The sequence below is a fragment of the Sinocyclocheilus rhinocerous genome, unplaced genomic scaffold (genome assembly GCF_001515625.1).
Source record: "Sinocyclocheilus rhinocerous isolate Xijiao unplaced genomic scaffold, SAMN03320098_v1.1 scaffold564, whole genome shotgun sequence".
Taxonomy (NCBI): domain Eukaryota; kingdom Metazoa; phylum Chordata; class Actinopteri; order Cypriniformes; family Cyprinidae; genus Sinocyclocheilus; species Sinocyclocheilus rhinocerous.
In genome coordinates this window covers 1,096,318-1,119,236 of record NW_015645070.1, presented here as the reverse complement: position 1 = coordinate 1,119,236, position 22,919 = coordinate 1,096,318, and the positions used below count along the sequence as shown (strand labels likewise).

The window sequence follows — 22,919 nt, the reverse complement described above, 5'->3', positions numbered from 1 at the left end:
GTATAAAATGAAATGAGATCTGACAAAACACTTTGTTAAAATTATATTTTTATCAATCAATCTATCTATCTATCTATCTATCTATCTATCTATCTCTCTCTCTGTCCGTCCGTCCGTCCATCCATCCATCTATCTGTCCGTCTAGCTATCCATCCATCCATCCGTCCGTTCATCTAGCTATCCATCCATTCGCACACATATTAATGAAATCTTTCTGCTTTTATACCTCACGAGTCATTCTTATCATCTGTCTTTCACACATTTTCACAGTTCTTTTTTACAATATACCGAATCTACTTTTTTATCATATCAATATAGAACATTGAAACACTGTGAAAGAGAGACCGAAAACATTAAATTCTGCCTGCTTTTTTCATAATTGTAACCCGCTGAAACACAATCATAACCCATATTAATGAAACACAGAGACTTTCACACATCTAATTCATCCTCATTTTCTGACAAATGTATTCTTCTTGGTCCCTTCACTGACTCATAAATAACTGTAACAGGACAGCAGGCAGTGATGTGCGCTGTACTCACTTACATAAGCATAGGATATTCTTCAGAATCCTCTCGCAGGACCAAACCCACTAACTCCCACATAATGGACCTCAAACTGCTCTTTTGGGTGTTGAGGTTCTTGAGGGAGGATAACAGCGGGATGCAAGGGATGGGATCGCAGCTAAGCGGAGTTGACAGGGCAACTGCGCTGTCTCAGAAACTGACAGGACTTCAAAGACATTTCTCTTCTAAGCAGAACTATGTCTTGGAGGTAGGAGTGGGCGACTTTGGGACATTGGAGATGTGAGTGTGTGTGAAGAAGATGCACAGAAGCGTAAAGGACACAAGCAATTCATTTACAAGACTGACCCCTACATAGCTTCAATACAATTAGCTACTTTTTGTCTTTTAGTGCAGCTAACTGCTTTGTAAAAATGCAGTCTATTAGTCTACTAATTTAAATGAGTAGCTTGGGAAGCTACATTTTTAAAACAGCTTTTTCTGCACAGCTTGCACTAAACATACAAACCAAAACTAAGTGAAAAATGCATTATGAAGTACCATTTAGGAGTCAAGATGGAGAAATCTAGAATATAAAAGCATCTATGAGAATCTGAGGATTTCAGGTGATGAGGAAGATGAATATGTCGAGATGGAGCTTGATTTGATGAAATTCCTTTCAAGTTGATATGTCTAAGATTGTAAAGATGGAGACAGAAGGATACAGAGCCAGGTGTCATCAGAAAGAATCGATGTGACTGGATGACAGAAGTGAGTGATAACCCCAACAAACAAACTGAGGGATAGGAAAAGTACAAATTCAAACTACAGAACAGCAGAATCTCTTTAATGGCGGTGTTCCTCCTTCTCATCTGAGACCACAGAGGGAAAATCAATGGGTGAGTGTAAAGAAAATAACTTTTAGAAACATCAACACATGTAGTACAGGCAGAAATTGAGCTTTCACAACATACCCACACACATTTACCTCTTTGTCTGATCATGTCTTTGAACAATAGAAACAAGTGTGTGATGAAAATGAACAATAAATGAGATGCTATTTACAAGGAACAAGCAAGCAAAGTGGTAAAGACAGATTTCCTAAAGAAAATGTACTCACTGTGGTAAATTTCAGCAAATGGTGTTGTGGGAGGTTGCCAGAGTTACTATGTAGTTGCTATGATGTTCAGATTTTTTTTTTTGATTGTCAAAACAAGCCACAAAACAATTTAAGGAATAATTAATGTGCACAAATGTGCAAGTTACACGCCTGAAAGAGGGGTTCTGAAAATCCCCAACCCTGCATATGAGTAATAGTGATGCTTGCTTTAGCAGGCACTATAAATAAAATACTGTACAGTCATATTAAGATCTCTGGATAAGAATGAACCAACAAACAACAAACTATCTAGGCCTTTCTGACTGTATGACTTTCTTTTTTGACAAAAAATAAGATATTTTGAAGAACACCCTAGTGAAAAATAAATATACTGAAATGTATTTGAAATACATTTATTTCATGCTAAGTATACTACAAATACATTTACATATTTATGTACTTAATATAAATACCCTGCAATTGTACTTTTGCCATACTAAACTGGTATACTTAAAGTCTGCAAAATTGGAACAACTAATTTTGTATTTAATGCACTTTAATTGTGCGGAAGTAATGCTGAAGTCCAGCTAAAGAAATACTGAAGTATATTTGATTGTGGAACTATTACAAGTTTACTTTAGGTCAGGGGTCTCCAACACGTCGCTCGCGAGCTACCAGTAGCTCGTGGCCTGATTGGAGGTAGCTCGCCAAGACATACTTGACATACCAGCCGTGAGGTTATTTTAATTATCCCTGTGATGAGTGGGGCAGGGCCGAGAGCCGTGGGAGCGGAGCGAGGCCGGTGGAGTGAAAGATAATGAGCGACACCTGCGCCACTCACCGGTCTCGAGTCCCACGGAGGAGCCCCGGAAGGATAAAAGGAGGAGTAACGATAGTGAAGGACGAGAGAGGACCAGGCCTGGACTTTATGTTGTTGTTCTTATATTATGTTTTATGCGGCAGTCGTCTGTGAGGGGCTGCCACTTTTACTTTCGTTTTGTGTTTGTTTGTTTAATTATTTATTAAAGTTTTATGTTAAATGTTTGCCGGTTCCTGCCTCCTTCTTCCCGATCTACGAACTTTGTTACAATCCGGCTTCATATTTTAATAATTACTAAACCGTATTTGATTATCGCGATTTGAAAAACTCACAGTAAATACTGCTCAGCTTTAATCAAAGTTATAAAGAGTCTTGCGTAGGCGCAACACGTAGTTTCGTTTTGTGTGAAAACATGATTGAAGGCAGACTGCTGAGAGAAATTATATGAAAGAATGTATGATTGAATTATTTGTATGAATGCATAATAGGAAACCGACTGTCTTCAAAAAAGTTTCGATGGCATTTGCTTTCCATAGGAAAATAGAAAATAGAAAATGGAAAATAGGCTACCTTGTTATCAAAAGTGTTGAGATTTTTAGAATGCACATTAGCTTATGTAGAACTGTTTATGGAGCAGATAAAATTTAATTGATCATTCTGACTCATCCTTTTTATATAAAAAAAATAGATTTTTTAAAGGCTGAAATGTTAATTTTATTTTAAAAAATGGTCAAAACTTTATTCGAACATGTAGTACATGAAAATAACATGTTATGAATATTTTTTGTTAGTTTAAAATCTGGCCATCATTTTTTTATGTTTTTATTTCACTGTTTATGCAAACAAAAAGTGCCTAGTGCTGCTAATTTTATTTGTTGGCTTTTGTCATAAAACTTGGTAAAATGATATCAGTGTGTGTTTGTGTATCAGTACTTTTTTTAATATTTCCAGCACATTTTAACAATGCAGTGTATAACAGTTTGGATTGATACATTATTTAAGATATTTCAGTATTGTATAACATTGGTAGCTCTCAGCCGCTTTCATTTTTAAAAAGTAGCTCCCAAATGAAATAAGGTTGGAGACCCCTGCTTTAGGTACACTTTAACTGTCTTGCATTTAAAGACCGATATTATTCAACAATCACACAATGCTCATCAATAGTGACATTACACATTTTAGGCTCAATATAGTAGTAGTACTCCAAATAAAAGTAAGTCTCGAGTGATACGTCAGTAAATATGTTAATAGATTTGAACTATCCTTAGTATGAAATAAATGTATTTTAAATATATTACTTTTTACTAGAGCAGTTTTTGTCAATAAAATGAAAATCAAAACAACCTTGGACTCCATTGACTTTAATGGTATGGGAAACTAAAACATCTAAACATTTAAAAAGATCACTTAAACAATTTTCAAAATATCTTTTAAAAATTAATTCAATGGCATAAGGGTTAGTTCCAATTTTTATCACCTACTCTTTTAGAGTTTTAGAATGGCATTTCTTGGATATAAACTTTTAAATCAAACACATAAAAATATAAAACAACTGCATAAAAATAAGGCTTTAAAATACTTGCATTGCACATTACAGTTTCCAAAATCTGTTATTTGCTATCATCTAGAAAAATTTTCTCATTTCTGCATCTGCTTTTTTTTTTTGACAGCTGGTTGGGAGGCAAACACTGATGAGACAATTTGCCATATGCAAATGCCCTGTTTGCATGTCCCGGCACTATTCCTTTCTATTTGCCAGTTGTCAGACACTTTTAAGGCTGCATAGGAAGAGAATAAAAGAACACACAAATCCTAACAGGTACACACAACACAAACAAAAGTATTCAGAAGAATACATGGCGAAATTGTTTTGCGAAGTGACAGTACAACAATAACTTCCCTCGTTTAGCAACAAGGACAAAGACTATTTTTCTTTCCAGTTGTATAGACGCAAAAGCAGACGAGGGCTTGTATGAATACACGAGTAAGTGAGTGGAAGAGAAAGAGAGAGAGGGAGTAAATGTATGCGGCGTGCCAGAGAGTAGCCACAGCGCGAGATGCCGAGTGCAGCTTTAAAGCTCAGTTAAAATGAGCACGTCTCTTCCGCAGCTCATGGCACGCTGGTTCCCATGGTGATGATGATGAGGTGTTGGGATCGAGCTGTCAGGCCCTTGTTATTTTCGCACATTTTACAACCGGCGCTATCAGGGACACCAGCAGAGCTAATTCAGTCCTATTGTCTCTCTCTCTCCATCAAAAAAGCACTTCAAACCTCACTCCACAACGATTCGCCCCAATATACCATCCTCATGATAATTTCGCTCTTCTGGAATGTTCTCTCCGTACCCTCTCCTCCTGCATCAATCAATATCTAATCAGTCAGAGAAACAATGCTAATGATGTAGCTAAGAAAACACAAATGATGTTGCCTGTTGAACAGCGAGAACGACGAGCATGCTTCACTACAGATAATAACGCCATATGTCACTTATAAAGATTCTCACATTAAACACAGATACCGTCGCGGAACAAGTTATTTAAATACTGTATAAAATACAGAATAAGACCTACTTTAATTACATTAAAATTTGATTGAAAATGAGAAAAGCGATTTCTGTGGTGGATTAGAGAGTTTAATGGCGGGGAAAAAACTATGTTGAAAGAAAATTCAAGACTCACAAACATGAAACACGCTAAAGGTTTGCAATTACTGCAGATGACCCCTTCTCTGCATCGCTGACCTCTGACCCCATCAGACCACTCTCTCTGTTTATTAATCAGTGCTCGTGTCTGCCTCCTCAACCCGCATTTTAATGATAAAACCATTTGTGTGACTTTGGAACTATTAACTTGACCTCTCAAACTCCTTAAAAGCCCAGACTTTGTGAATTACTCTTTACATTGTAGCATTACCATTGAGATTCCTTTTAAAGAGGTCATATAATAGAAAACAGTACATGAAAGTCAAAAGAGCATGTAGACATAGTCTAATGTTCACAAGGAAAAGCTTCCTAACCACACCATTTATTCAATATAAGAATTAGGTCTTGCAGAAATGGTTGTGATTTCACAATTAACATACAACTGCATGATTAATCAAAAGTGAAGCACAACAATGTGTAATTTACATGCATTCATCTGAACTCATCTCTGCACATGCTGTGAGTTTGGGTCATTTATAACAAGCATTTGGAAACAAAAAACAAAAAACAAACAAAAAAAGCCAAACCATCTTCTCAAACTTGTAATCAGAAGCGCTTATAAATCAGCTGTTGTCAACAAAATGGAAGCTTTTAGGGCTCTCTGTGGTTTTCCACCAAAATACAAGCTTAAATATTATATTATAACACAGTTTAACTGGAAAATATTTTTTTTCTTAATTACTATTATTATTTTTTTCTTAATATTTTTCTACAGTGGAATATTACAATAATATTTCATATTTTGATTTAATAATAATCATAAACTGGAGCTTTTATTTTTTAAATCACAATTGGAATTTTATCAGAAAAACCTTTTTCCCCCCAAATTGTGCAGCCCTCTCACTGCCTATGTTTGCATATCAACTGTTATTTAGTATTTAGCCCATGCAGACCTAAATTATTATTTTGGGGGCAAGAAATCTTGACTAACATTATAAAGACCTTTTTACATGACTCATGCCTACGTCACATTTCCCAGTGACCATTTGAAGCACAGCCAATAAAAACTTTGCTAATGTATCAAAAGACTCATTCACTATTTCCTGTATAGCTCCTGCTTTTTTTGCAAAAAAAAATCATGTGGCGCAAAGTCATGATGCAAGTCATGTGAAAGGCCCCTAAGTGGAAAAAAAGCCTACACACAGCCACAATAGCACTGTATAATTGATATAGGCTTATGTTTTATTAATTTTTTTCCTTTTTATTCGAAATATTTCCAAACGTGTTACCTCTATCAGGAAATATCTCGATTCTCAAATATGTGTAAGTAAATGCATTTTGCACCTTTATAGATTATGTTATTTGATCAATAAATGGTGATGGGCAAATTAGACTAATAGTGTTATCTATTAACTACACATAAAAACCCGACTTTTTACTTTATTTTTAATACGACTGACTTTGTATTTAATGTGAATTTAATAACAATATTGTAAGTTACTAATTATAACACTTTCATTTTACAGAGAGCAAAGAACATTTACATTATCAAAGAACATCTACATTCAGTCTAGCCAGAGTTCAGGCACTCTCAAAAACTCCCATTAAAAATCACTGAAGCGGTTTACACTGTGAAATGAAGATCTTACTTACATTCGTACGCACATCTGCACTTTGCTGTTTCTGATGAGAGAATTCGCCAGATAATTCAGTCAGCGAGCAAGCGAACAAAACACCGCGTTTCAGCGATGACTCATCTGAACGTCTCTGATTGGCCATTGCATTCATAAGCTCAACAGAATCGTGTGTGATTGGTTATAATGCAGCGCTGTACAAACGCGTCTGTCTTCGGCTCAGCGCCAGCCAGCGAACGCAGATTTGAATTTAGCAGCTGGTGCTGTGCCGCACTGAACGATCTAATCACACCGGTGTGATTGTATCAAATAGAAAAAATATTATTCGGCTATTTTTTGTCTTTTGGAAGCTGCATTCAAAATCCACTTGGCTCAGAAATCTGAGGGGGCACGTGAATGGGCTTTGAATGGGCATGACGCCTCTGACCTACATATACTGCAAAACTATAAAATATGGTCCCTTCAAATTTTTGAACCAAAAGAGACTTCAGTGAGGTCCAAATAAAAAAAACAGAGAATGAGTGAGGAGGAGAATGCTATCCTCTAATTTGGAGAAAGCTGAAGTGGGGTGACTGGCTCATTCTGATTGGTTGTAAACTAAGAGAGTAGCGCCTCCAACATCTCATTTCTAAATACTAATACAAAGAGACATGCCTGGGGAACACAGACCTGGCTGATATAATTACAAATTCTCCGGTGAATTCTATCTTTCAGCACGACCTGGAAGAAGGAAAGTGCGTGTGTGTTTGTGTGTGTGTGACAGGAACATGACAGAAACAAAACATTCTACAAGTACGGAAAAAGTGAGTGTCTTGACACTTATTATTCCGCCCGGTTCACGAGTCCTAGTGTGTGCTTGAGGGGAGGTAATGGTGGATTATATTATTCTCCCGGTACTGTGCATTCACCTGTTTGTTTGTGTGTGTGTGTGTGTCCATACAAATGATGAACCTCCAGGCAGCGGCTCATTTGGAAACCTCCAGGGGGTCTTGTCATGGAAGTGCAGCGAGCTTCAGGCAGAGCGAGACAGCAGGACACTTGGGAAGGTCCAAAAGGGCTCCGGTGCGGCCTGCACTCACATCATATGTTTGTTTAGCGCTCAGGGAGATTGAAAAGAGGCTTCCTGAGAGAGACTTGGCCTTTAAAGAGAGAGAAACGCTACATGGGCGCACAATAGACAAGTTCCCATGGAACTAGCTAGTGCCACGAATCATAAGGCGGGAGAGGGAGCAAAAAATGAAAGAGAGACAAAGTGAGGGATTGGGTGAAAGCAAAACAGTCATATTGACTGACAGAAGGCCAAAGTGCAAGACAAAGAAAGTGAAAACCGAGGAACCGACTTCTAAAGTTCCATCACACGACAGTTCATCTTTTCATAAACCGAAGCCAGCATCATAGACCACATGATCCAACCAGAAACAGACAAGCAAAAGTGTGAGGTGGAATGTCACTGAGGAGGTGCTGTCCTGCATGCCTCCGACATCTGGGGTTTGCCGTCGAGGTTCAGGATCACTGAGGGTGTTGACAGAAGTAAAGCCCCTTTGAGTCATGCTCTACATATGGACCTCCAGGCTACAACGATCGCGCTTCAGAAACAAGCAATCGGTACTGTGAAATACTAGAAGTCAAAATGCTCCACACCTGTTAAACTCATACACTAGAGGATTTCCTTGGATTCTCAAGCAGCGAGGAAAAGCGAGATGTTATAGGGGCCTAAGAGCTTAGTTACGAATTGAGTTTGTGGAAACACCAAAAATCACTCAAAGGCAGCTGGTTACAAACTGAGACGCGAATGCAATGAGCCATAAGATGCAGACAGTAAAAACACGTTCCAATGCACAAAGCTTATCCTATTTCTCTCCTTTCCTCTCGGTGTGTTTTTTTTAAAATATGTAGTATTTTATATATTCTTTAAACATGGTGTCTATGTTTTTTTCAGTGTTAAAATGCTTTCTCCTAACCTGGCTTAATGTGATATAAGTAAGTCATTTGTAGGTTGATTTCCCCTGTGGGGAATAACCAACTGAGTTATGATGAACGAATCATTCATGTTAGTTTTGTGAACCAGATTCATTGAAAATATCCAACTCAAAAGAGCACTTTGGACATCTTTACGTCTATATGTACACAAGGAGAATTCATGGAATAACTTACATGTGTCTTTTATGATGCTTTTCAATATTTTTTGAAGAATGAAAGTTCTTTATTCACAGCAAATGGTAACATTTTACAGTAATGTTTCATTCATGAACATTAGTTAATGCATTAGCTCATAAACTATCAAAGCAATATACAGAATTTATTAACCTTTGTTAATGTTTAATAAAAAATTGTCCATTGTTAGTTCACAGTACATTAACTGATGTTAACAGATATAAATCTTGATTTAAAAAATCTAATAGCAAATGTAGAAATTAGCATTAAAGGGTTACTCCACCCCAAAATGAAAATTTTGTCATTGATCACAGAAAACAAAAATAACGACTTTATTCAACAATTCGTCTCCTCCGCATCACCCTAGCGCCATTTTGGAGAATATCCATTGAACACAAACAGCGTATGCTGTTCTGTGTCAGCTGTGCCACGTGGATACGCTGTTTACGTCATTTACGCTTTGATTTGAATGAAAACAACATATCCGCATTGCGCAGCTGGCACAGAACAGTAATTTGTGTTCCGAAGATGAACGAAGCTTTTTTACGGATTTGGAACGACATGGGGGTAAGTGATTAATAACAAAATTTTCATTTTGGGGTGGAGTAACCCTTTAACTAATATTAATAAATGCTTTAGTATTTTTTTTTAATTGTTAGTTCATGTTAACTAATGTTAAGAAATGAAACCTTATTGTAATGTGTTACATGGCTTATGTAACATGTCTGATTGGATTCAGCTGTGTGTGTGTGTGTGATCAGTGCATTCAGCTGTGTGCGTGTAATCAGTGCAATGGTTGATGGGAAATGCAGTCCAGGGTGATGTGTAACAGTCAGTGTGGTGTGAGAGTCAATGTAATAGGAGAATGACCTCTAGTGGCAATCGGCCTGAAGCCCACGAACCGGATTCGTGACAATAACATACATTTTTGAATGAAATAGCCCTTTAATTGGAAGACAGTCTGACTGCGGTTATCCTGATTGCATTCTATGATCAAGGTGGGGTGAAATCATTTTCAGTTTAAATAATCCAGCCTGGGCGGTACATTACCATAAACAGGTTTTGGTTATGTGGAATCCAATCACTGCCTGCTGTGCTGTATTTGTGCACTTTGACTACAAAATATGATACAAATTCTTCCAGGCGTCACGCCAGTCAGACGCCTGACATTGTGAATCCTGCCTGATACCCGAGTAACAAGCTTTGAGCTGAGTGGGTGTTACAACCAACAAATAAAATGAAGTTAGATTCCAATAAGAAGATACAGTACCTGGGGAGAAGAAATCTGACATCTTCCTCTTGTAAATCTCATAATCTGTCTCCAGAAAGACGCAGAATATGACACAGTCGATCTGCAGAAAGAGTGGAAAAGAGGCATTTAGCATAATGGAAACCTGGATCAATGCATCTCTGGGTAAACACATGGCTACGGGCAACACTATTAATAAATATGAAAGTACTAGTACTCAAACCTGTCATAACTAGAGCTCAGGGGACTCATTTATGACACTGAGGCATTTTTAGAGACTTTTCTTACTTTGTAAAAAATCAAAAAATGTCTAAAACAGTACAAAAGTTTATTTAGTGAAACAATTTTGGCAAACTATCGATATACACAGTGAGGCATCATCAAAACAGCCAATACATTTATTACAATAGCAATGATTGGACAAATTGGAACATTTTTTGGTCCTACGCCTTCCACAGACGATATAAATACATATCGATACATTTAGACCACTTAACTTAGTGATTGCTTTGTATTTGTGAAGAGACTTTCAACCAGCATAACAAATTTTTTTTTTAACCAAATCACCTACCCTGCCTTTAAACAGTGTGCATTATTCAATACTAAAATTCTCGGACAGTCGCATGCTACATTGTTGCCACATTTGTCCACGTTTAAAATAGTGAGTGCCATCTAGTTATCATTTTGAAAATAAAAAAGGTATTTTTGCATGTACATTGTACAACCTAATTTATATAAAAATGTCTTAACAGGTAGAATCACACTGGAAATAAAAGGTCAAGATGATTGAACTGCATTATGGGACATAAATGTGCATACTGTGCACAGTTTACCAACTGTATACTGGACTGACAGTATTTCCTTTAAGGTTTTATAGCCCATTTGTATTGAATTTGTATTAAATACATACAAAAGAAGAGAACACATTATCATTCATCTCCACTCTTCACTTCCTCCACTTAAGCTTAAACTTCTAGTCATCTCTAACCACAGCTCACCAGAATGCAAGCATGCCACTTAGGAGCAGAACATCAAGATTGAAATGGAAAATTAAAACAAAAAACATAAAACTTCCCAGCACTCCCTTATCACTGCGGAGACCGGATCCCATATTCAAGTCCATCTCTTTCCATTCCGGACCACCCAGACCGGCCATCCTGCTTACGATCTTTATGATACACTAGTACAGCAGGGATCTCAACACAAAACCCTCTTTTCATTCTTCCCATGTTCCCAAAACAAAGAGCTCATGTGAACAAGAGTAGAAAACAACACAAAGAAAGATTGCCGTCAACCTGTAGGGAATACACTGTATTACTAAAATCAAAGATCCAGCAAATGTTTAAATAACAAACATTTCCTTCGTATTTGCATATTATTTTCAGTGGGGTTTAAAAGGCCACACTGAAATTCTAGAATTGGAAATGTCACTTAAACCTGAAAATAAACAAAGGTTTAGTGAATTTATTTACATAAAGAAATGTAGAATGAATAAGGAATGAAGATCCTGCATTTTTCTTCACTAATCATAACTAAATTTGCAAACCCCTTTGTACAGACCTTCAGATGATACTAAGAAATTTAGAAATGCATCTCTTTCAATTCAACTTAAACTCAAACAGTTACGCTGATCATATATTTTTTAAATCAAAGAAACTATATTATACGTTAATAAAATGCAAAACAGAAGCATTACAGCTGGCGATCACCTTTAGATTTTGAGACCCTATATAAATATTCATTCCTGCCCTGAAAGACCTCCTTTAAAACCAAGAAAGGTGATACTTCCTCTCTGTCAACTCTAAGGGTCCTTATCAGCCTCACTCTCTCCCTCTCTGCCACAGGTACGCCTCTCTCTCCCTCCACGGAGGAAATGTGCCTCTCAGGGAGACGTCAGATAATCGCCTTGCTGAATATTGCAATATTCCCAGACAGCCTTGTAATGGCCTCTCTCGTCTCGTCTGCCGGTGGATGGAGAGGGAGATAAAGCAGGACTCCCTGCGGGATGGCGAGAGACCGGACCACCTCTTCTACCCCTTACTGGCAAACCACATGAGGATTCAATATAAAATCATTCTCCCTCACAGCCTTGTGCAGATAGATAGCTGTCTATTAATAGTTTATGGCCTGCCCTTTGGAGTAAATGTTAAGACTTGACTTGAGACTAGTAACATTTTTATTTTTGTGCAGGAGAATGTCTCCGGGGGGTGCCGTGGCCATAAAGATAGAGGGAAAAAATGGTCCTGCGCTGTTTTTTCGCCTCTTCATCCTTTCAACTCGGAATTGGAATGAGAGACATCTTTAAGATGGCTATAAAGACCAAGGGCTAGGACACAAAAAGGGGACAACACAACCATAGGAATCTCTGCAAAAACCTAAACGCCCATTGAGAACAAAGAAGAATCTAGAATGTCAATAAGCCAAAGGTTCTCAACTGGTTTTCTTACAGGATCCAGATTTCCTGACCCCCAAAAAAAGTTATCAAAAACGACCTTAACATGAAAAAAATGAAGTGCTTTTAATGTAGTCGGTTTCATATTTTCTTTGACCTTGGAATTTTTCTCTTGGTTTTTAGGACTAGGCATTGCCATGCAACATGTTCATCTGTCTAATTTTGCATGCATCTACAAAATGACATCAATTTGCAGCAAAATAATGTTGTTTGATTGGACAAATGGCCTATTTATTCACCATAACTATACATGAATATTAGCTGCATTTAGCATTTATTTTTTTCAGAACAAACCCGTGACCCATTTTTGCATCCCACTAGTTGAGAACCACTGTGTTAGCAAATACATGGCAGAAGAATTTCCTGCTGGGAATTCTTCTGCATTTATTTAGATCATTACATCTGAGTCTCTCTCTCTCACTCATCCCTCAGGCACAGAGTGAATGGAAAGGTGAGAGGTCCTGATAGTAGAGGTCGTCCGCACCTTTTTCAGGCATTATGTTCAGAGAGTGGGGCACCTAGACTTTAGGAGAGATAGAGGAGAGATGGAAACTTTCTGTTTCTGCCTTGTGCTATTTATATCTAAATGGCCCCAGAGTATAGATGTCCAATGGTAAAATAAAGGATAAATTAACAGAGGGATGAAGAAAGGAAGTAAATGAGAGGGTGCAATCCAAACTAATAGTCTTGGATCCCAATATACATAAACAATACTAATAACCAATACTATACTTACTGATATATAGTACTGAATTATTTTACAGGTTTAATTATACAGGTAGCAATATAAACATTATTATATGTCTATAATACTAAACCTAGATTTACACACACACACATACTGTACATAAATATATACTTTATGTATGTGTGTATAATACTAAAGATATGAACATTTGTTTTATATTACTCTCTGTAGACACTGTGTGTGTGTGTTTGTATTTAAATATGTATACATTTAAGTACAAAAATACTGTGGTGTGGGAATTTTGCTGAAATATAGTCCCATTTAACTCATTAGCATATTAATGTATTTGTTCATTTGGTTATGAGACTCACAGGAGACTGTTTGCTCACTTGTTTAGTTAAGTCTCCTAAACATTAATTATTTAATGTAAAACTGTCCTAGGTGAATTAATGCAAGTTTACCATTGCTCCAATTTTCTGTGGTCATGGACACACACACACACACACACACACACACACACACTAACAGTGAACTGGCTACTGAGGGACTAACACTGATCATATGATCACTTTTATCACATCAGCCTCCCAGAGTCCCAAACTTAATATGTCAGCCACCAACATACCAGATATGACTTTTAATTTGAGATCTGAGATCAAAAACCAGTTTTGAAACATTATTACCTCTTTTTTTTTTAAACCTGCTGAGGATATTTCTATATCTATATTACAGATATCCTCAGGCGAACACAAGGGCATAAAGGTATAGCAGCGGCTTTATCCATCATTGTTCGAGAGTCTCATTTTTAAAGCTATTGAGGCGTCGCAAAAGGGATATTATTTGTCAAAATAATGACATGCATTTGACACATCCAAAAGCAGTTTCTCTTCATGAATGTGTCTGTGCAGCACATTAGGTCAATGTATGTCCCCAGAGCCTTGTATGTCATTTTACAGTAAATGTGCTGAAAGCCCGGCACTGAACCACAGTTCCCGTACACTGTGCTGAGCAGCGGGGGATTGTGGGAAATGAAGAATGGTGTTCAAACACATCCGCTGGTAAGCTGAGTGGAAGCTCAGCTTGAGAGGGTTAATGAAGGCCTAATGAGGAAGCAGAGATCGCTGTGTGTGGGCCAGACTGGTCATAACTCAACCCTGATTGAAGGACCACTGCGAGAGGGAGAAATACAGGAAATGCTTTGCCACACAGAGATGCATCTCTGTGATACAGAATCACACAAATAATGTATTTTCAAAATAAAAAAAAAAGGTTTCAACAGTCCCCAATCCTCCTATGTTCAGACAACAGGTATAGTCCCATCCATCGTGCCATTCACTTCTCTAAGCAACATATAGTAGTGGTGAAATTATTCACCAGGATAAATCAGAACAAGCAGTAATATTGTGAAATATTATTACAATTTTAATAACTGTTTTCTATTTGAATATATTTTAAAATGTAATTCATTCCTGTTATGCAAAAACTAGGTTTTCAGCCGTCATTACTCTAGTTTTCAGTGTCACATGATCCTTCAGAAATTATTCTCATATGCTGATTTGATGCTCAAGAAACATTTCTATTATAACAGTTGAAAATAGTTTTGCTGCTTAATATTTTTGTGGAAACTAATACATTCTTTGATGAATAGAAAGTTCAAAACAACATTCTGATCAATTTAATGCATTCTTTCTAGATACAAATATTAATACTCATACAAACAAACAGTAAATAAATCTATCTTTGTGACTCCAAACTTGAACGGTAGTGAGTGTGTTTAATTTGGTGATGCTACTGTAGTTGCAGTTACACACTTTACCTGTAAGGACAACACACTGTTTATTTGAGCTAATTTTAAAGGAATAAACTAATTAAGTAATTAGGACAGATGCTATAAATGTTTTTGAGCCCTGGGTTTATGAGAGAAACTCGACAAAATTATCTTTGAATGGTATCCTGTCAGCAACAATAAATACTCTATATTCAAGTTAATATACTACCTGAACAACTATTTACTGTACATTTATTGAACATTTGTATATTTTATCTTATTGCTGTCGTCAGTGTTTAATAAAAGCAGCAATTCAAAATTGCCAAAGCTTTTCAGTAGAGTATAAATCTGAGGAATTTCAAAGCAGCAACACACAACTGAAATTCTAGATGAATCACACCTGGCCAGGTAGGACCAGCTTCAATCCATTCTCCTCGCTCCGATACAGTTGCTTGTAATTTGACTGTGGCTGCAACCAGAAGCAGAGGCTCGGAGAGCCCAGCAGGTGGCACGACATTCAGCTGGCCCTCTTACCAGCGATCTGTCACCGCCAGGCACCCAGGCTCGTAATTACATGGGGACTGTGCCAGAAAAACTTTGACGCACTAGCTGTGGCACGTACACTCTTCTGTTTAGATGTTCTTATTGTTTCTGTCAAGCGTGATGAAAGGGACGGGTGGGCCACTGCAGCTCTTGAACCTGCGTATATTGGCCTAAAGGTAGGAGGAGATATGAATGAGACGCAGATGTGATGTGTGTTTTACAATAATTGTAATTACTGGAACACTGCGGTCCCTTTTTCAACAAATGATGAATATTATCAAGCGAAGAGGTGGCTGTGTAGCTCCACATAGTGTGTGAGTGGGTTGTAAGCAATTTGTCATCATTATAGGAATGCTGTGCAGCTGAAACTATATGTGCACAGCATTGAGGAACATTACTATTAAAAGTAAAGCATTACAATATTGCATTACTCATTTTAAAAAGTAATAAATTATATCAATATTTATTTTTTTCTTTTTACTGAAAGTAATGCTTTAATTTGCAGTGGACAAGTTTGTCAAGACTTTGAATGTTATGTAATAAACGCTATACCAAGAACCATTTTTTAGGGTTTTATTTATTTCATATTTTCAGAAATGATACATTAAATTGATCAAAAGTGAGAGTAAAGACTTTTACATTGTTACAAAAATTATATTGTAAATAAATTCATTTGAATTCTATTCACTAAAATTATACAAATAAATAAATAAATACATAAACTATTATGTAGCACAATAGTTTTCAGCATATTAGAATGATTTCTGAAGGATCATGTGACTCTGAAAACTTGAAAAATTCAGATTTGCTATTACAAAAATATATATTTTATGATACATTAAATTGATCAAAAGTGAGAGTAAAGACTTTTACATTGTTACAAAAATTATATTGTAAATAAATTCATTTGAATTCTATTCACTAAAATTATACAAATAAATAAATACATAAACTATTATGTAGCACAATAGTTTTCAGCATATTAGAATGATTTCTGAAGGATCATGTGACTCTGAAAACTTGAAAAATTCAGATTTGCTATTACAAAAATATATATTTATAAAAACAGCTATTTTAAATTGCTATAATATTTCACAATAATTCTGTTTTTACTGTATTTGTAAATCAAATAATTATTATTTTTTTTAAATAAAGACTTTTGTCAAAAATATTTTTAAAAATCTTTGCGTGCCCAGTGAGAGGCAGGTGGAGACTTTCCAGGCCTTATTACCAGCATAATTACACACACCTGAGCCAGCCCTGCATGAGAGGACAGTAATTAAAGAGTTGGGAAAAGCATGAGAGAAACACACACACACACACAATAGCGCTCACATCCGGAGATCTGCCAATGGTTAAAGAGGGAGAGGAGAATAAACAGAGGAGATTAAACGATGCATGAACACACACAAATGATCACACCTACATCAGGCGATTTGTCAAATGTTGTAGAAACGGGGTGGAAGATGTCACTCTGTGGCGGTCACAAATTAAAAGGCATGTGTAATTAGACTGGCAATGGCGATGTTTATATATAATGTAGGGGGCCGAACACAAACTTTGAGCCAAGATCATGAAGTGATGCAGTAAAGACTCCTGGAGGTACAGACGATTAGCCAAGGCTAATGCTAACCTCTAAGTAACCTTGGTTTAAAATATTTAGACAACCCTCTGTGCGTTAATACCTCTCCTGACTGATCCACAGATATGGTGATGAGACCAATTTGAAGAATGCAAATTTAAAATCTGCCATCTTTGTTCATGGCTGCTGGGTTTGTCCCCATTTTACCCAGCACTGGGTTGTATTTAACCCAGCATTTTTTAGAGTGTACTGATTTCTGCTAGTTGATTTCTTATTTAAAAGTTACTCGACTACTCGTGGTTCATGCTGTAAATGAAAAGACATGAAATAGTTCTTATCAATAAACGTTTAGTACTTCATAGCCTAATAATGCAACAATTACATATGTAAATTGTCAAAACTTTATAATTATGACATTACATATTTTAATTTTCATGTAACAGCCAGTATTTGTATCTGTAACAATCACAAAATTATTCATATCTGTATTCGGATAAAACCAGGTGGAACTTCGTGCAGTTACTTGATAAGACCGTTATGACTATGCGTCCTTTCATTCATAAAGTTTACATTTATTCACTTCACACACTCATTAGTGCGTTACTTTAGAGGTCTGTGTATAATATTGCGCTGATCCCCTGGCTCACCTGTTATCTAGCAAACACCAGACTGTGCCAGCTTCAGCCGAATATTCAGGCAGAATTATTCCTTATCCGTTATTCGTTTTTGAATCCATTATCCGTGCCATTCCGAATAAGGTATTCGGGTTCGGGCACACCCCTAATTATTACATTACATATTTTAATTTTACATGCAACATAGAGAAAGTCATAGAAAGTAACAGCTACACGCAATATTGTAATCCTAAAATTCACATCGTACTTGCAAACTCTGTGCATGCATTATGGTTAATGCATGCTTGAGTAGTCGATTGTTTCTGACAGCGCCGACTAGTGAAGTAGTCGATCACTCGACTAGTCTATGCAAGCCCTAATATATATATATGAAATTATTTTTTAAATATGTATTAAATATTTATAATTAATTAGCTTAAAAAATTTATTATAATATTTTTTTTTATAATTTAGTAAATAATGATTTTTTTTTTATTATTATTTTAAAAAATGCAGTTAGGTCAACAAAAGTGAAGAGAGGTACATTTTATATTTGATAAATAATAAATCAAATAATCTTGGATAATATATAATAAAATGTGATGAGCATTTGCCTCCTTTAAAAAAAATTAATAAATACAATAATCTGGGAAACCATCCATTTTGTATCCTGATGCACCATTTATGACAAAAAAATATTTAGGCTAATTTAAAAATATGTAAATTAAGAAAAAAAACAATACAATATAATATACCCCTACGTAAGTCTCCCAAAATGTAGAAAACTGAGGTAAATGATTTAAAACGGTACATAAATTATATAAATAGAAAAGTACTGTGTGTGACAGAAACTGTTAAAAAAATAGCTCTGATATTATGTTGTAATTTTAACATTTAACTTGCTATTTGTTATTGAAGACAGTAATGTGAGTAACCCCAACACTGTACACAAGATCACTGCACCGCCAATTAAAGGGGTCATATGATGCGATTTCAAGTTTTCCTTTCTCTTTGAAGTGTTACAAGCTGATTGTGCATAGATAAGATCCCTGAAGTTGCAAAGACTAAAGTCTCAAAACCAAAGAGATATTCTTTATCAAACGAAGCGTTTGAGAGAGGCGGGGCATATAAGACTTATAATAATGTACAGTATTTGAAAAATAATGTGTTTTTTGAACATTAAAGCATGTCAACATATTCTGTTACACCAAATACACAAAATAATGATCTTTAAAAAAGCATCATATGACCCCTTTAAGGAAAAGGACAAACCTTGCCATCTTTCAAAAGACATAATACAAATATAACAAAGACACTCAAAATTCGTAATAGTTCAAACACTACCAAAACAATAACAACATAGTGTATCTTAAAGCCACAGGGTAAATTGTTTAGAAAAATATTGCTCATCCACTTGTACTGCTATCAGTCTCTAATGTTAGCCTCTCCTGCCACATTTCGTAGTGTAAAAATGGCAAACTCTCAGTCCCACCTGATTGATAAACCAAAACAAAGACAGGCAGAAACCACTTAAGAGGGTCGGGCAGTGGTCGGTCGGTCGGTCGGTCGGTCGGTCGGTCAGTCAGTCAGACATTATTTTAACCTAGTATGCCTCAAAGAGAGAGATTGGGAGGTTGGGAGTTGTTGGAATCACTGTTAAAACTGAATTATCATTTCAGAGATGGGCTTCTGAAAGGTTTGCTTTTGAACAGAAACGCTGGATCTATACATCAAATAACAGCGGCCTAACAACACCGCTTAAGAAACCAGCAGTCATCAGGTGGACTGTGGGGAAAGTGCTGGGTGATTTTTCTCATAACGTTACAATCTATGAATGAAGGATAAAATCTAATGTAAATGGCGCTAAATTAAGAAAATGTTAAAAAATGTTTAACTGTTAGCATATGCTAATTTACATCCCCTGCTTGACACTGTAAGCTAGTTAACTTTAACCCAAAGAAGTAAAAAGCCATTTGCTAAAGGGTGTTTTTTGCACTTTTCTAACTGACTTTTATATTGACACAAAATTTCATTAAAATGCCACTTTATTAACCAAGATATTATTTTAAAACAACTGCAATGCCATGGTGACCCATTTAGCATCCAGGACTCATTTAGGATCAGTTATATAATAGACATTTTAACACGCTGCAGTGTTTTGTCTTATTAAAAACCACATTGCATAACATTTTCTGCATAAAACATTCAAATGCAATGTTCCTAAACTGTGCCCATAAGATGAAAAACTGATAATGAATTAACCACCATACTGCGTAAATCAAGCCTGGGGTTTATGGCTAGCTAAGATATTCTTCACAGATGTATAATAGAAAATTAAAATAGCAGCTATAAAACTAAATGCAGAGGATGTGAGGGAATTATAGTGAGATAACTTGCAGCATTAAAGCTGCATGTCAGCAAAAATACACTGCTCTTGAAGTCTCTCCTCACAAGAACTCTACTTCAATGGCTAAACAACAAGACATGCTTTTTTCAGCATTCATTCCCTCTGGAGCGTAAAGAAAGCCACGTTTGAAAAGCTTGCATTTATATAAACTAAAATACAGGATACTGTAAAATGTCACAGCATGGGCGTAACTTTCGCCACCACTCTGGGGCTCTTGAGCTGATAGATAATACGGCAGTAAGTAAATGTCAACTAGCACACGCTGTCCTCCCAACGGATGAAAAATGGAGTCCATTTCACCTCAGCTGAAATGCTAACAGCTTATTTGACAATAACGCCATAGTCACTTTTTCGGGAAAATAGCCCGCAGCTGGGGAACATGCAATTTCTTGAGGGACACATTGCCACTTTTTGGCTTTGTAATGGATTGGATATGCGTTGTCAGAGCAAGGGGAAAACGAGGCTCAACAGAAGCGTGTGTCAGTGTAACATGAGCATACAGCTAATAGAGCATTGATCCATTAGAGCTGGTTGTCAGACTGCAGTGTTAGTCTGTAATTAAGGTGATGAAAGGGGTTATCCACTGTGCATGGCTAAAACAAAAGGACGGAGGGCAGAGAAAAAATGAAATATTCACATTACATATATACCACTTTTCAAGTATATGTCTGCTCAATAGAGATGCACTGAATGTTTGGCAACCAAAATTATTTGGCCTAAAACAGCAAAAAAAGCTCTTTCGGTGTACGGCCGAATAAGCGAAAATACCGAATAAACTGTACTGAACAATGACGTGACGCAATCAAATAGAGGCACGCACTAATTCATAACATTTTTATGAATTTCTACAAGGCATGTGACAATGCGAAATGTGCGACAAACATCTTCCCAAAATCGTAATGAAAATAATTTATAAATATCAATCGCTACTCTCCCTGCTCTCATCCATACTAGGCTGCATGGATGCACAGGGAGTTCTTGCCCAGAACAGAACCATACCGCCAATCCAACTGATTTTTTCTTTGAAAAGCAAGACAAAACAGTAAAAAGCACATTTTGGCTATTTCATTTATGCAATGGTGAAAAAAATTGGCAACATACATGGGGGGAAAATTTTGAAAAACCGTGTTTGGTATTCGGCCTTTGGCCCAGTGTTTCATTTTGTTCGGCTTCGGCCAAGAATTTTCATTTCGGTGCATCCCTACTGCTCATTACAGTAAGTAAGTAAGTAAGTAAATTAAAAAAATAATTATAATAAATATATATATATATATATATATATTTGTGTTCATTAATTCTCCAGAAGGCAATTATATCAAGAACCAAGGGCATATCTATCTATAAGTAACAAGTGCCTGGCTTTATGAAGGAGTCATTAAATCATTCACTCAAACAATTTGTTCCAAACCCGTGCTTCATTCAGGAAAGGGGGAAAAAAATAAAAATAACTGTCTTTATGAGATTAATCATTCACTGTTTATTGCATAACATTTTCTGCATAAACATTCAAATTCAACATTCCTAAATTGTGCCCATAAGGTGAAAAAATTTATAATGACTTAAGCACCATACTGTGTAATCGAATCCTGGGATTTAAGGCTAGCCAAGATATTCTTCACAGATGTATAATAGAAAAGTATTATTCATTCAGGATCACCACTAGGCCTACTGTGTGCTGCTCAGATATACAGAATACGTAGACAATTGCACATGTGATCGTATATTTTGTTTGCAAGACACAAAGATAGAAATGGATAGAGAAACAGAGTCAGTTTATGTTTGTGTGAGTTTGCAACAGTGACAGTCCTCTTTCTCTACAAGATGATAACGCTAATCGTGCCCTCTGATGTGGGGTCAGATGAAAAAGATGGCAAATGACAAGCTAACACGACAGCTGAATGCACGATAGCATTTGCCAACAAGCTGGCTGCCACACAGCCCTCTATTTTCCAACAGAGACAGACAGACAGAGATTGAGAGTCTCGGATTCCCCACTAATGAAGGGTGCTCCAAAAATGACAAGTGGAGAGGCCACTAGCTCCATCTCTTTTTCAAGACTAGCTAGTGGTGTCCAGCAGAGCCCCCATAACCCTGCATTTTAATCAAACCTCTTCTCATGAACGATAGCATTCTGCCTGCACTCTGCATTAATCACCACTTGCTCACGTTCCCTCTTAGATAAAAAAAATACTTCAAAACTGCTTTTAAAGGTCTACATTTTGTTCCTGCAGCAAGAATGCAAACTATTTTGGTGGTCAGGTAAGCATTGGCATTCATACTGCACATATACTGTAAATAATTTGTATTGCCATTATTATGTAATCCAAAAGAAAATCCTTCTGATTGGTCCGCAATTACTTGCAAGTAACTTGCATTTATGCCAAGAAATAATGAGGATTTATGCTGATACTGTCCAAATGTTGCTTTGAATAACAGTGCCTTGCCAAATACAATAAATGCAAATAATACATGTAATGTGTAGCATCTGGACCAATCAGACACAATTGTTTTAGTTATATTTAACAAATACTCTGTAACACCCCTCAATCAACAAACCAACTATGAGGGTCTATGGACCCTTCCCCCGAAATGCATCTAACACCTCAGAAAGGCAGAACAGGCCTCTGGTTCCATGGCAACCAATGCTGATATCACTGGTTTTATTGCCCAAAGGAATGCGGGCAGAGCAACTCTCACTCATTTTCCTCATAGGAAAGACACATAATGCCCAGAGAAATGGACTGTTCTCTAATTAATTAATAG

The 22,919-nt window shown here is 36.6% G+C and overlaps 1 protein-coding gene across 1 annotated transcript in view; it reads right to left on the bottom strand.

Moving 5' to 3' along the window:
• LOC107705404 (histone-binding protein N1/N2-like) overlaps nucleotides 1-22,919 on the bottom strand; it is a 154,804-nt gene that overhangs the window by 43,092 nt on the left and 88,793 nt on the right. Inside the window, exon 3 of the mRNA XM_016508680.1 lies at nucleotides 10,124-10,205. Within this exon, the coding sequence (XP_016364166.1) occupies nucleotides 10,124-10,145 (22 nt within the window). The 5' untranslated portion in view covers nucleotides 10,146-10,205. The remainder of the gene's footprint in view (nucleotides 1-10,123; nucleotides 10,206-22,919) is intronic.